Genomic DNA, 14484 nt, shown 5'->3' on the forward strand with positions numbered 1-14484 from the left:
GTACCACATGCAATTTTGTTAAAGCTGAAAGACTTCAGGAACAAAAATAAAAATTCAAAGTTCTTCTGAGTCTTCATCTTTGAAGTAAAAAAAAAAAAGATGCATTACTCACCACAACGATTTTGTCTTATGGCATATTTGAATCATAATACAATCTTAAACTGTCAAGGCTAACTAATTTAACGTGAAAGTCTAGTATTCTGATTTTAAAAGCTATGTCTCTGAATTTAAGTTGTGTTTTGGCAACCAAGGATTTCTGTAGAAGTAGACAATCTTTTGATAAGCAGACTTGCAAAACCATCAGGTTTGGTTAGTGTAAGAGGGGAGGATGGTGCTAAACTGGTACCATGTTCTGCTGAAGAACCATGAATCTATGTAAGGATTTCTAGAGTTTACTGTGTGGCAGGAATGTTTTGTGATCGCTTCAGTGTTTACAACATAGTTTCCACTACTGTGGAAAATATTTGAAAAGCAAGAATATATGTTTTGAAAAACATATATATTTGAATATAAATATTTGAAAAGCAAGAATATATGTTTTCCAGAAATAAACAATGTGTTTTGAATGTCTTGCAGTAAGTCACTACATGATTCTACTAAAATAATTGCAGGATCAAAAAGTACTGTGATAAATTATATCCTTTATTTTTTGTTAACATATTAACTTTGTGTGATCCCCCCCCCCCCCCCCCCCCTTAATCTTTTCATTTAAATTCATGGAAGTAATTACTTGTGGGCCCAGCCCTGGATGATGCTGAACGCTTAAGTATGCCTTCAATTCAAAGCCCATGAGATGGCCTGTTGAAGTGAAATTCATTAAGTGCTTTGGTGGATTGAAGTGGACTCAAGTGTTCAGCTCTCAAAGGACTGAGTCAGTAAAGATCACAAGAACAGACCTGTGACTTCTGCTAATGTAAACTTAAAATTGCATCAGTATATTTCTTCATTTTTTTTGAAAAGCTGTTAAAAAATGTTTGTCCTTGTCTTGATTTTAAGAAGCTATATCTAAGTAAGCATTTGATTTTTCTCTTAATTGCACTGCAGAAAGCTATGGAATAGATGAAGGTAACAGGAGACCCTTTACCCATCCCTGTATGCTTGCAATTTGGAATGATGTGGAATTTTTAAGTTTACTATTGACTTTCATTTAATAAACATTATTTATTTATAGTTAAACCAGTTAGCTTTGGGATTTTAAAGAGGAAAATGCAGTACCTAAAGAAATGAAAAAGGCATTTATCACTTTGTTATCCAGCTCTAGATCACGTTATTTTTGTAGTGTTAATGAAATCAAGTCCTAAGCTGGCTGGTTATATTTTTTTTTTCTCTCTGAACAAAAGTAGAGGTGAAAACATATACTACACATGCTTTTCTGCTATTCCTGAAGTACTTTTCCATGTCTGCTAGAAAGTAAATTGCAAATGAAGTAATTCAGTTGCAATTGATTAAATGTTTTGCTGAAGTACTGAGCCATTTTTATCAGTAATATTCTCAGTCTGTTAAACCACGAAGTTAACAAAATTGCATAAGTCCACAAAACATATCAATTTTACTTCAATTACACACTGATAGAGGTGTAGTACATTCAAAAATTTGCTCTTTCATTTTATCTTTATTTGCCATGCTCTTGTTTCTGTATTTTTTCTTGCAGTTACCTCTTTAAAAATTCTCTGGGCTCATTTGATGGTTCCAAGATCTAAAATACCACATAGTGGAGTTCTCTTAAACACCTAAAGGGATGTGTGCTAAGGCTGTATTTAATATCATCGGTATTGCCCAAGGCTATTTGTGTGCTTTGTCTTTTACTACCTATAATTAAGAAGGATTCAATTATGCCTATTGCATTGAAACAAATAATGCATAGTAGTTAATTTAGCAAATTAGATTTCACAATTCCTTTTTTATTGCTTTGGTTCAAACATCTGTTTAAGAGGTTTCCACTGTGTGTATACAGCATTTGTGTAGGTTGGTGTGCAGCAAATGTTAATCTTAGTTACTCATATGTGAGATATTTGAGTGACTGACTTTGGGTTTTGTGTCTTGTGGATTATTTCTTTGCCCTTCATCAGAAATTTAATATTTTAAGTGCGTTATATTCTTATAGCCAGAGATTATGAAATTCAGAGGGAGAGAATTGAACTGGGGCGCTGCATTGGTGAAGGACAGTTTGGAGATGTACACCAAGGAGTTTACATGAGTCCGGTAAGCCTCACTTCTGAAATAAAAATAAACAAACAATAAACCCTTTCTAGTTAAAAAATAAAATAAAAAAAGAAGTTTATTCCTTAGGTGCTTGGTCTGGGTCTTCCAGAACAAATAAAAATTGACTTTGTGATTTATTTTCCAGAATAATCAGCATGTAGAGAATATTTCCTATGTTTCAGAAAAGTACAAAACTAGCTCAAGAGTAGTTTCTCTGCTCCTATATCACCATTTTTTATAGATCGGGAAAGGAATCAAAAGAGCCAAGTAAATTATTCAGGACTGTATCAAAGCCACTGGCTGAATTGGAATTAGAAGTCATTGCTTTTAAGCCCAACCATACACTCTCCATTTTGAGCATGTCCAAGCATGGTAAGCACACATCCCTTTGGCCATACTCCCCTATTGAGCATTCAGTGCTTTAGAACCTTTTCCAAAGTCTAAAACCGTATTTGTGAGTGTTCAACCTGACTTGGGTTTGGGTTTGGTATTCAGTGCACAAGCTGCCAACTGGGTCAGGATAAGCTGATCTAACTTCTCTGCTGAAATACAGAGAAGAAATTCTAGTCTGTTATGCTGGAAGGGCAGTAGCCTACAATAGAGGGACAATAATGTTAAACAAATGTGTCTGTTTCTCCAGTGACCATCTCGCTATATCTTTCACAAAGAAGCTTTTATGTTAATAAAGTTCCTACTTTTTCCTGAAAGATACAAAATACTTGGACACTGATCTAGCAAAACCCCAATGCACAAGAGTCACCTCAGTGAAACCAGTGAGGTTGGCAGGACTTGTGTAATTTAGGCTATGCTTATGTGTTTTTCTAGACTGCAGCCACAAAGATTATGATAACAATTTAAATGGACGAAAAATTAAGTTTGTGGAAAAAAGCAAGAGAAAGCTGGAAAATTATTTCATTTCAACCAACTTCAAGTGTAAAATGAAGATTTATTTCTCATTTGAAGAAACTGTCTGGATATTCAATAGATGATGTAATAATTCATGTGGACAACAATCTAATTCTAACTTCAGAAACAGTATTTCCCAGAAACAGCTGGTTAGCATCCTGGGCTCAGTGGGTTAAATAAATAAATCTTTAATGCAATATTTAAGTAAAGAAATAAGGATAAATGTTATCTATGTCAGACAAGTTTGAAGTCTGTTCTGATATCCTCATTTGGAAAAGCAGATCAGATATACTTTGCATTAAGAGAGATTCTTATTTTTCATTTAATCCTGTCCAAGTTAACAGGAGTACTTGAGGAGTAATATTTCACTGAACTTGGGGCACAGTGGATAAATCTAGTGCTCTGTAAAACCAGTTGAAGACCCCTTTTGTAAGGGACTGCTGTTTTGAAAATGCTGTTTCTCTCCATTCTTTTTCTTCAGTTGGAAAACAGATTTTATTCAGTCATCCTGTGTCTAGTATGAGTTTTTTAAATGGCAACCTGCTGATTACTTTTATTAATAAAATTTTACTACATTTAAGACACTTGAATATGTGAAGGGAAAACAGCAAGGTATTATCATTAAATTTTAATGTACTAGTCACAGAGTGTAACTTACACTTTTGGAAGAAATCTTACAATAGATAAAAGGTTAGTTACAATAACATGATAATGTTTCCATCCTTATATATATTCAGCTCGCATGCAAAAATAGAGGGGAGATTTCTCGCCTCTTGTTCTTACTAACTCAAATTTGAATCTGAAAAATCTCATCTATCCCTGTTCACTGCACTTGGAAAGTTCTTATTCTAGGGACTGTGCAGCATCCACCTCTTCTCAAATGCTGCTCACTACTAGGTATTCCTGAAATACCACAACCAGTCTGTATTTATAGGATACTGAATGGAAAATGTATGTATACATAGAGGATTCTATTGCTCAGAGGTAAGCAATTCAAGTAAGACTGTCTTTAAAGGCTGATTTACTGTGGGATTAATCCAAGAGTGTCATTTAAAATAGTGTTTGCTGCTCAGTACACACACTGTTGCCCATCTGATACATCCTCACTGTTTTATCTCCTTATAAGAAAACAAAAGATCAGCAAACCCCTGATATCAGGCCTTTTCCTATATTCATGTTGCAAAATGTCTGGAGTCTTTGCTGGTTGCAGACACTGAAACTCTTTCTTTTGATGCTAAAGTTGGTTATGAGAGGTTTCAAAAACTTGATCTGTAACACCAGGAGACGGATTGGTCTGGCAGGCCTCCAGAGGTCTCATGCAGTGTTGATTATTGGATCCTGATCTCAGAAGGGAATAAAATCATCTTAATTTACCACCAGTTTTTCAGTCAGTTTATGGTCATGCTTATGTATGAGAAAAGTTTTTAATCAATATTTTCCTGCAAAGTCAACTTGAAGAGCTATGTTGTGAGTAACTTAGAAAATAGACATTTAAGCACAATATAAATATTACTCTAATTTGGATAATGTTTGTCTGTAAAAATAGATTTAAAATAGAGTAAGCATGAGCAGATATACAACATAACTGTGAATCTTCAGCTCTCACGGGCCTTAAAAACTAGGTGAGGACATACATCAACCCTGTAGCCTTTTGGGGAACAGATTCTTTTGCAATATTCTTATTAAACAATGCACAATTCCCAATTTCCCAGTTGGAAGAAAGGCATATTAGTCCTTGAGCAGGCCTATATCTTATGTAGAAGCTTAATTTTAAAACATTTCATCTGCTTTCAACCCATTAACAACTTGTATGAGTGATACCTTCTAAGTTGTAAAAATACTATTTTCTAAGTTAAGTCGTGGTGTTTTGAATACTAGTGAAGCTCGAACACCTAAAGCTTCTTTTCAGGAGAAAAATGCTTGCAGCTTCTCTGGGCTGTCTGTAACTTATGGAAAGGGTATTTGAAAAACACACCAAATCAACAGAAGATGAAAGATGCTGCCTGAGCGAAGAGGCCTCCTTTGGGCTGTCTCAGTGCTTCTCATTTTTCAGTATTCAGAGGATAAGCAATCAGATGTTAAAATCTGTTTCTGATATTGAATACGTGTTCTGTTTAACGCGGTTTTAAGCCCTTGATGTAACTGATTGTGAAGCCAATATGTAAAATCTTTGTTTCACTTTCCTTTGTAGTTTGAGTTCAAAATTATAGCCAGTCTTTGCTCTGCAAGAGCCACAAAAAGCCCTTTATGTAGCTTTCCAGGTTGCTTGCTAGCATAAGCCAAGTGTGTTTTTTAGGCATATATGTACTTTTTTCCTCTGCAATTGCGAAATCTTCTCAAGAGTTTACCATCCTCAATAACGCAAAAAGTTTACAGTAGTATTCAGTTAAACTTAGTATCTTTTGTCATAATTTTGTACGATTTAACATAGTTTAAAACAGATGAAATATTTCCTAGGTGCATGAGATGTAAATGTTGTACACTAGGTGTCTTGATTATAATTAATATTTTAACACTGAAGCTTTCAAAATGTAATTTCTTAACTAAAGATATTTTAGTTAATATTAATTTTCTTTAAAGCAGTTTTGCTAGAATTTTAAAGGACTTAACTTTTGGTGGACTGTATTTGGTGAGCTGTATTTCAGTTATTTCTCAATAATGTCTTTCAGGAAAATCCAGCTATGGCTGTTGCAATCAAAACATGTAAAAACTGCACCTCAGACAGTGTTAGAGAAAAATTCTTACAAGAAGCCTGTGAGTATTAAAGTATTTCTTTTGGGGTAGCTTCTGTAACTGGTCCTTGCAAAGGCTGCAGCCATCTGTGCCAGATACTTGTGATAACTAATGTAAATCTTTTATTTATATAACATGACCTTTTCCTCTCCTGCAGTATGTGCCAGGAAGACTGTTTTACATCCTTTCATTGCCCATGTGTATGATTATATGTGGGTTCTTTGGTTTTCTAAATTGAACAGTGATGTTTGACTCCTGTAAGGCTTCAGAACCAGTTTTGGAATATTAGGGATCTGATCCTCTATTTTCTTCTTTCTCCTTAATGAATTGAAAAAAAAAAAAATTAGCACTTTTTCCAGTGTATTACTTTAGAAGGTCAGGTGGTTGTCTTTGTTAACAAAGGTGCTAAAAATGTTATGTCTAAGCGAGATCTGTTTTGACAATTCAGAGTTAAAAATTATGATAGGATAAACCAATTTTCTAAATAATTGCCCACAAATATTGTATTCCCCAAATGGGACATTTCATACATGGAGGAAGGCTTTTTGTTGAGATGAATACTAACAGAAAACTTCTACAAGAATGTTGTAGTTACTGATTTCTCTGCAGTTTGGTTTTGTAAGCAAATTAAGATATGAGACTTAGGCCTTAATTTTTGCCTATTATCCTCTGCTATTGTACATCTATAAATCTCGTAAAGGTACTGTATTATATCAATAAATTATTTGGTTATGGCCAGATGTTACAGTATACTTCTATTCACTATTCCTTTGTTGAAGGATTTTTTTCTAATTGTTCAGAAAAATCTTTGTTCATAGCTAATGGCTTCTTATTTTTGGATGTCAGATTTTTCTTAAATTACTATAATTTTTTCCATTACATTTCTAGCTGTTGCAAAAGTAAATACCGTTGCTTATAGTAATAACTTAGCAGTCAAAGGTAGGCTGCTGTCTCTTAACAATGTAGAAGATAATTGCTCATTGAATGCTCCTTATTATGCTTTGAGCTTGACAGATTAGGAAATGCCAACATAGTAGACAGATAATAGTGCTTTTCAATTTTGATTTAATAGTTTTGCTATTTCTTCTTTCCTTTTTTTATTCTAATTCCCATCTGTTACCTTCCTCTTGTTTGCGTTCAGATTGCAAACTCTCAGAAGATACTGCCTCCTAGTTTTTAAGACCACTCTTCAAAAGGCCCAAATGCAATATCTGGAGAGGCAGAGTTGGTTATTTCAGTGAATTAAGAAATTTATTTCCTAATATTTTAATAGTAGGAACATTAAAATACTCTTGGGTTTCAGTTGTTTGCTTGTGGTGGAGTTCTCAATGCTGAAAAGATATAGTATTGATTCTTGCGAGGAGGAGCACTTCAGAATAAAAAGTAGATGAAAGAAAATGTTAGGAGCAGCACCTGTCTCTTCATTCCTGTCCGCTTTTGCGTAGCAGTGTATTACTGTTAATGCATTTGTGTATGCTAAAATACAAACCACCTGGTTTGGGGAGATTTTTAATGATCTTCCGCTGGCTTTTTGGTAAATTGCTCTTTTCTGCAAGTAGTTCATTCCTCTTACCTCTAGAAGCTGGATGGCAAAATGATGTAATAACTCTGTTACCTTTCTGAATTTGGGAGTTTGTCAGCTAACATTGATTGAACTAATCTCTGAGAAGTACTTTCCAACAGTAGTTTATGTTTAAAACTGGTCAGACCATATGATATAAAACTATTTGTGTTAATTGCCTTTCCATTCCTTTGATAATTAAAACTGTACTGTTTCATTTTTGCATCAATGAAGCTACATTTCCATGTTCTAAACATTGTAAATTGCATTGAGTTAGATTAGCACAAGAGACCCCTAAAGATAATAATTGTGGTTTGTTTGGAATATACATTTTATTTACCAAGATTTTAATACTTAAAAGGGGGCTTATAAGAAAGATGGAGAGAGACTTTTTATCAAAGCCTGTAGTGACAGCACAAGGGACAATGGTTTTAAATGGAAAGAGGGTAGATCTATAGAATCATATAATCATTTAGGTTGGAAAAGACCCCTAAGATCATCAAGTCCAACCATAGAATCATAGAATCATTTAGGTTGGAAAAGACCCCTAAGATCATCAAGTCCAACCATAGAATCATAGAATCATTTAGGTTGGAAAAGACCTGCAAGATCATCGAGTCCAACCATCATCCACACCCACTAAACCATGTTATGGAGTACTGCGTCTACGCACTTTTTCAATACCCCCAGGGATGGTGACTCAACCACTTCGCTGGGCAGCCTGTTCCAATGCCTGACAACCCTCTCAGTAAATAAATTTTTCCTAATATCCTATCTAAACCTCCCCTGCCACAACTTGAGGCCATTTCCTCTTGTCCTATCACTAGCTAACTTGACAGAAGAGACCAGTACCCACCTCACTACAACCTCCTTTCAAGTAGTTGTATACAGAGAGCGATAAGGTCTCCCCTCAGCCTCCTCTTCTCCAGTCTAAACAGCCCCAGCTCCCTCAGCCGCTCCTCATAAGACTTGTGCTCCAGGCCCCTCACCAACTCGGTTGCCCTTCTCTGGACACGCTCCAGCACCTCCATGTCTTTCCTGTAGTGAGGGGCCCAAAACTGAACACAGCACTCGAGGTGCGGCCTCACCAGTGCCGAGTACAAGGGGTGATCACTTCCCTGCTCCTGCTGGCCACGCTATTTCTGATACAGGCCAGGATGCCGTTGGCCTTCTTGGCCACCTGGGCACACTGCTGGGTCATATTCAGCCGGCTGTTGACCAGCACGCCCAGGTCTTTCTCTGCCAGGCAGCTTTCCAGCCACTCTTCCCCAACCCTCTCATGCTATCACTTGTTACTTGGGAGAAGAGACTGACACCCACCTCACCACAACCTCCTTTCAGGTAGTTGCAGAGAGCGATAAGGTCTCCCCTCAGCCTCCTTTTCTCCAGACTAAACCACCCCAGTTCCCTCAGCCACTCCTCATAAGACTTGTTCTCTAGACTCTTCACCAGTAGTATTTAACATCTTTGTCAGTGACAGGGACAATGGGAATGAGTGCACCCTCAGCAAGTTTGCAGATTAAACTGAGCTGAGTGGTACGGTTGATACTCTAGAGGGAAGGGATGCCATCCAGAGGGACCTTGGCAGGCTTGAGGAGTGGGCCCGTGCAAACCTCAGGAAGTTCAACACGGCCAAGTGCAAGGTCCTGCACATGGGTTGGGGCAATTCCAAATGTGGGTACAGGCTGGGCAATGAGTGGATTGAGAGCAGCCCTGTGGAGAAGGACATGGTGGTATTGGTGGATTAAAAACTCAGTATGAGCCAGCAATGTGCACTAGCAGCATAGAAAGCCAATCTCATCCTGGTCTGCATCCAAAGCAGCATGGCCAGCAGGTTGAAGGAGGTGATTCTTCCCCTCTACTTCGCTCTGGTGAGACCCCACCTGGAGTACTGCATCCAGTTGTGGGGACCCCAGCATAAGAAAGACATAGACCTGCTCGAGCAGGTCCAGAGGAGGGCCACAAAGATGGTCAGGGGGCTGGAGCACCTCCCGTATGAGGACAGGCTGAGAGAGTTGGGGTTGTTTAGCCTAGAGAAGAAAAGGCTTTGGGGAGACCTTACTGCAGCCTTTCAATACTTAAAGGGGGCTTATGAGAAAGAAGGAGAGATTCGTTATTGGGGAGTGTACTGACAGGACAAGGGGTAAAGGTTTTAAATTGAAAGAGGATAGATTTAGATTAGATGTTGTCGTGGTTTCAGCCCAACCGGTAACAAAACACCATGCAGCCACTCGCCCACTCCCCCCTGCCCCCGGCCACGGTGGGATGAGGAGAAAATACAAAGAAAGGAAAATATGAAGAAAGGCTCGTGAGTCGAGACAATGACTGGGAGGGATCACTCCCCACTTATGGTCAAGGGCAAAAGACAGGCTCAACTTGGGGAAGAAACAAAATCAGTTTAAAATACTACCAATCAAATCAAAACAAGGATATTAGGAAGCAAAACCAAACCTTAGAACACCTTCCCCTCACCCCTCCCGCCTTCCCGCCTCAACCCCACTCCTGGTTCTCTCTACGGGGAGTGGGGGTTGTTGTCTCTGCCGCTCCTTCCTCCTCAGGGGGAGGACTCCTCACACTCTTCTCCTGCTCCACCGTGGGGTCCCTCCCACGGGAGACAGTCCTCCATGAACTTCTCCAACATGAGTCCTTCCCACGGGCTGCAGTTCCTCACAAACTTCCCTGGTGTGGGTCCTTTCCGTGGGCTGCAGTCCTTCAGTCCCAGCCTGCTCCAGCGCGGGCTTCCCCAGGGAGCGGCGGCCATCTTGTGGGGCATCCATCCCCCTGCTCCGGCGTGGGCTCCTCTCTCCCCGGGCTGCAGGTGGGCATCGGCTCCCCCGCTGCCCTCCATGGGCTGGGGGGGGACAGCCTGCCGTCTGGTCTCACCACGGGCTGCGGGGGCATCCCCTCCTCCCCGCCTTCCTCACTGACCTCGGGATCTGCACAGGGGTTCCTCTCACATTCCGATCCCCTCACTCACTGCAGGTTCCCCTTCTGAAATCTGTTCTCCCAGAGGCGCTACCGCCGTCGCTGACGGGCTCGGCCTGGGCCAGAGGTGGGTCTGACTTGGAGCTGGGGAAGCTTCTAGCAGCTTCTCACAGGAGCCACCCTTGTGGCGTCCTCCCCTGCTACCAAAAAAACCACACCACACAAACCGATAACAGATGTATAGGAAGAAATTCTTCACTGTGAGGGTGATGAGACACTGGAACAGGTTGTCCAGAGAATTTGTGGATGCCCAATCCCTGGCAGTGTTCAAGGCCAGGTTGGATGGGGCTTTGAGCAACCTGGTCTAGTGGAAGGTGTCCCTGCCCATGGCAGGGGGGTTGGAACTAGATGATCTTTAAGGTCCCTTCCAACCCAAACCATTCTATGATTCTATGATTTGTATGTCTTATTGCATAAAATATACTGTGACTGTATTGCTGAGACTGAAAAGTTAATTAAGTCCATGGAAAATAAAATGAGATGTGAACGTAATGATTAAGTGAGATTTTTGTGTATGTCATAAACTGACACACATTTTTTCCAGGCATTGAATGATACATACTGTTTTGTCCTTCCTCCTCTTCTAATAGAAAGGCACAGGTTAATGGGTCATACACTGGATTGATATGTCATTATGTTAACTTACGTTATGCTCAACCAGGGCAGAAGAACCAGGGAACCCGACTTGACTTGTACCGTCCACAGGAGTTTACTAAAGCAAGCAGTGTTTCATGCTGCCCGCAGAACATTAAATGACCAGATATTATTGCTTCCAAGCAGTTGTTTCAGGTCCTTCAGAGCTCTGATTATATTTTCTGGTCATAGACTAAACACTTCTTAACCAACTTTTTATTTTAAGAAAAGCTTTTATGTGACACACCAACTTGTTTCTTTTCCTTTTAGTAACAATGCGTCAGTTTGATCATCCTCACATTGTGAAGCTCATTGGAGTTATTACAGAAAACCCAGTTTGGATAATCATGGAGCTCTGTACACTTGGAGAGGTACGAAAAATCCTCATGTGACTGTGGTCTTCTCTCTTTAAGCTCACAGATACCTTTACAAAATACTGAAAAAATCACTTCTCAGTACTAAAGCAAAGGCACTCTCCTCAGACGTAATACCATACTTATTTGTAGAATTACGGACTCAGAAACAGGAGTGGCAGAATTTGATCTAACTTGTCCACTGAGGGAACTGCATCAGCTCATACCAAAGTGATTTAATCACAGTTTTCAGAGAATTCAATTGCTGTTCCAGAGTGAGAGCCTGACCTGTGTCAAGATGATGATAATGCGGTATCGTTTAAACAGCATTTGCAAACATACCTTCTAGAAGTGAAATCATGTGGTACATCTCTCATTCTTCCTGAGTAACATTGTGTTTTCCCTTGGAACACTGAATTTCTTGTGGGGTTTTTTCTGTACAGTCTCTGCAGCAGAGACCCTAGATACGATGACTTTCCTCATTATTATGTCTTTTGGATGAATGGTTTAAACAAAACTAGATCTCAGTTTTTATAATAGATCTGTTTTCTTTGAGCCACGTGTTTCTGAAAATGTGAGCTCACATGATGTTTCACACTGTGTTGTAAGATAGTCATTGTAATTATCAAACTGCAATACATTGTCCAAGAAAAAAAAAAGGCAGAAAAACCTGTAGTGTAGAAGTCACTTTCTGCCAAAAAATTACAGATTTCCTTTCTAGCGCCCTAATCACTTTTCAAAGCCTTGTTTTAATTTATAAGGAGACTCTAGTGCCACCTTCTGTTCGGTCCTAACTGCCTTATACTGCAAATATAGCTTATAAAAATTCTGCATTGTTATTTGCTACCATGAGCTAAATCTAGTTGTTTTACAAATGTAGATTAAAATTAATGCTTCCAAAACAATACTGTTATAATTGGTGTTTGGATTGGCTACATACCGTTTTGTTCTGAAATTATTTAGGCCAAAAACGTGCACAGTTCTCAAGGGAAGAATGCATAAAAAGTGCAGGAGTGCTTTACTCTGGAACAGCGCAGCATATGCTCTCAATCTTCAAAAGGAACCTGAAAGCAATGAACAAAATATTTTTTTTTTTTGTTGGCTAACCATTTTCGTGTAGAAAAAATTGCTTGAATTTAACCCAGATTTCTTCATGGCAAGTGATTTTCTTTTCTCCTCTCATCCAGTCTTAAGGGAAGGCGTGCCCATTGATACTTGTGTAAACTTTATAATTTGAGATATGCTTTGTTCAAATTTGTTATTTTTTTTGTCCTAACTTCCTTCCGTTTTTTCCTTCTTTGTGCAAAAAGTTGAGATCTTTTTTGCAAGTAAGAAAATACAGCTTGGATCTGGCCTCTCTGATACTCTACGCTTACCAGCTTAGCACAGCACTTGCCTACTTAGAGAGCAAAAGATTTGTACATAGGTAAGATTTTATACATATATATTTATATATATGTATGTGTATGTTTTTATATGTAACTACTTAAAATTTTAGTGGAATACAAGGTGTCATAGATTACCAGATTTTTGACTGGCAGTATTCTGGCTACACTTGCTCAAGTGAAGACAAACGCTTACAACACATAGTTAGATTCCTTGAAGACTTCCTTATGTGTTTCTTTTTCTTGACTTGTGATGAATGTGTAGCAGCAATACTTTGAAACTCCTAAAATCCATTTGCTTGTTTTATGTCAGTCTCTGTATTAGTACGTCAGTTTTTCAGATGCTGCCACCAAAATTACACCCTTTTCAAGAGTGACACCTGCTGGCTCACTCCTAGATTGACTTGGAGATAGTGCTGGATTTTATTCAGAGTAGATTTCAGCTGAGTTATTGTTTTGTGGTTACAATATTTTTTAAAGCTGCGAGTCACCTGTAATCTTCTAAATAAAGAAAAGCAAAACAAGGGGCAGCCACCTTCTTAAGTAAAGAACAAAGAAAACAAAATATTTACAAAATACTAGTACTTGCTTAACCAGAAAGTGAACCTAAATTCCCTTCTAGGTGTGTTTTGAATTTTATTCCCTTGAATTTGAACATGGGCTTTCTAGGGGAAAGAGACTGGCTTTAGCCTCTAATTGTATGCAATTGGAAGTTCACAGCACTCCAATTATCGTGTACCATTTCTTTTTGAACTTGAGTATTTTATTTGTGTGTAAATACTTAATGTTTAAATTCTATGTTGTATATATTGTAGATACAAACACATCTATATGTAAGTATTAGGTATGTATATATATGTAGATATGTACATTAAAAAATTGTAAATAACAGGCCCTTACGATTGTTACAGATACTTGAATTTGGCCAAGTAGCTGTTTATTTTAACTCTAGCAATAAAATTTCAAAATATAACTTACTCATACCAAACTGAAATGGAAGAAAGTAGCACCACTCAGTTTGCTGTACTTATTTCACTGCTCAAAGCTAAATCTGTCAATACTTAGTCAAGCCTGCTGAAATCCAGAATCAACAGATACATAAAGCGGGTTGTCTCACCTGGGAAACTGCAAGAGAAGAATGCCCAAGTCTTTTCATAATCCCTGTGGCATCACTAAAAACTGAGCTCCTTGTTATGAAGCCTCTTACAGAACTGAGATCTTAAAATAATTCCTTACCTTTGCAGGGTCAGGAGGCAGTTTTTCTTCTTTCCATCAGTTCTAATTGCCAGAAATTGTTAGCCTGTGATATTTAAATAGATGAAGATAAAACTTTTTCCTCTGATGTTGACACTGATGGTTATACTTCGAGACAGCAGTTATTACTTGTAAGAATCAAATGTACTGCAGCATTTCTGCAAGCTTCTGAGAATCAGAAGACAAATATGCAGTTGTCTTTTTCTGTACTTGGACACCCAAACCATGACTAGAAAAATAATTCAGTCCTCTCAAAGGCATTTGATACTTCGGGGTTTTAATAATGTTTTTCAAATTATATTTCACCACTTGAAGTTTTTAAATGACTAGAAATAATGTCTACTCTGTTTGGCAGGGATATTGCTGCTAGAAATGTGCTGGTATCTGCCACTGACTGTGTGAAATTAGGTGACTTTGGTTTATCCCGATACATGGAAGACAGTACTTACTATAAAGGTAGGTTGACACTCTG

General features: G+C 38.4%; 1 protein-coding gene across 15 annotated transcripts in view; it reads left to right on the forward strand.

The window, feature by feature from the left end:
- PTK2 (protein tyrosine kinase 2) overlaps nucleotides 1–14484 on the forward strand; it is a 226579-nt gene that overhangs the window by 171095 nt on the left and 41000 nt on the right. For 9 of the 15 annotated variants that reach the window (XR_005932213.1, XM_030011674.2, XM_030011675.2 and 6 more), the window contains 6 exons: nucleotides 1045–1065; nucleotides 2105–2202; nucleotides 5778–5862; nucleotides 11291–11391; nucleotides 12684–12799; nucleotides 14368–14468. Coding sequence is in view for 14 of the 15 variants with exons in the window: in XM_030011674.2 (XP_029867534.1) it covers nucleotides 1045–1065; nucleotides 2105–2202; nucleotides 5778–5862; nucleotides 11291–11391; nucleotides 12684–12799; nucleotides 14368–14468 (522 nt within the window). In the remaining variant the exon portion in view is untranslated. The remainder of the gene's footprint in view (nucleotides 1–1044; nucleotides 1066–2104; nucleotides 2203–5777; nucleotides 5863–11290; nucleotides 11392–12683; nucleotides 12800–14367; nucleotides 14469–14484) is intronic. The other 6 variants (XM_030011665.2, XM_030011666.2, XM_030011670.2 and 3 more) reach the window with 1 other exon arrangement.

This window comes from Aquila chrysaetos, chromosome 4 (genome assembly GCF_900496995.4).
Source record: "Aquila chrysaetos chrysaetos chromosome 4, bAquChr1.4, whole genome shotgun sequence".
NCBI classification, from domain to species: domain Eukaryota; kingdom Metazoa; phylum Chordata; class Aves; order Accipitriformes; family Accipitridae; genus Aquila; species Aquila chrysaetos.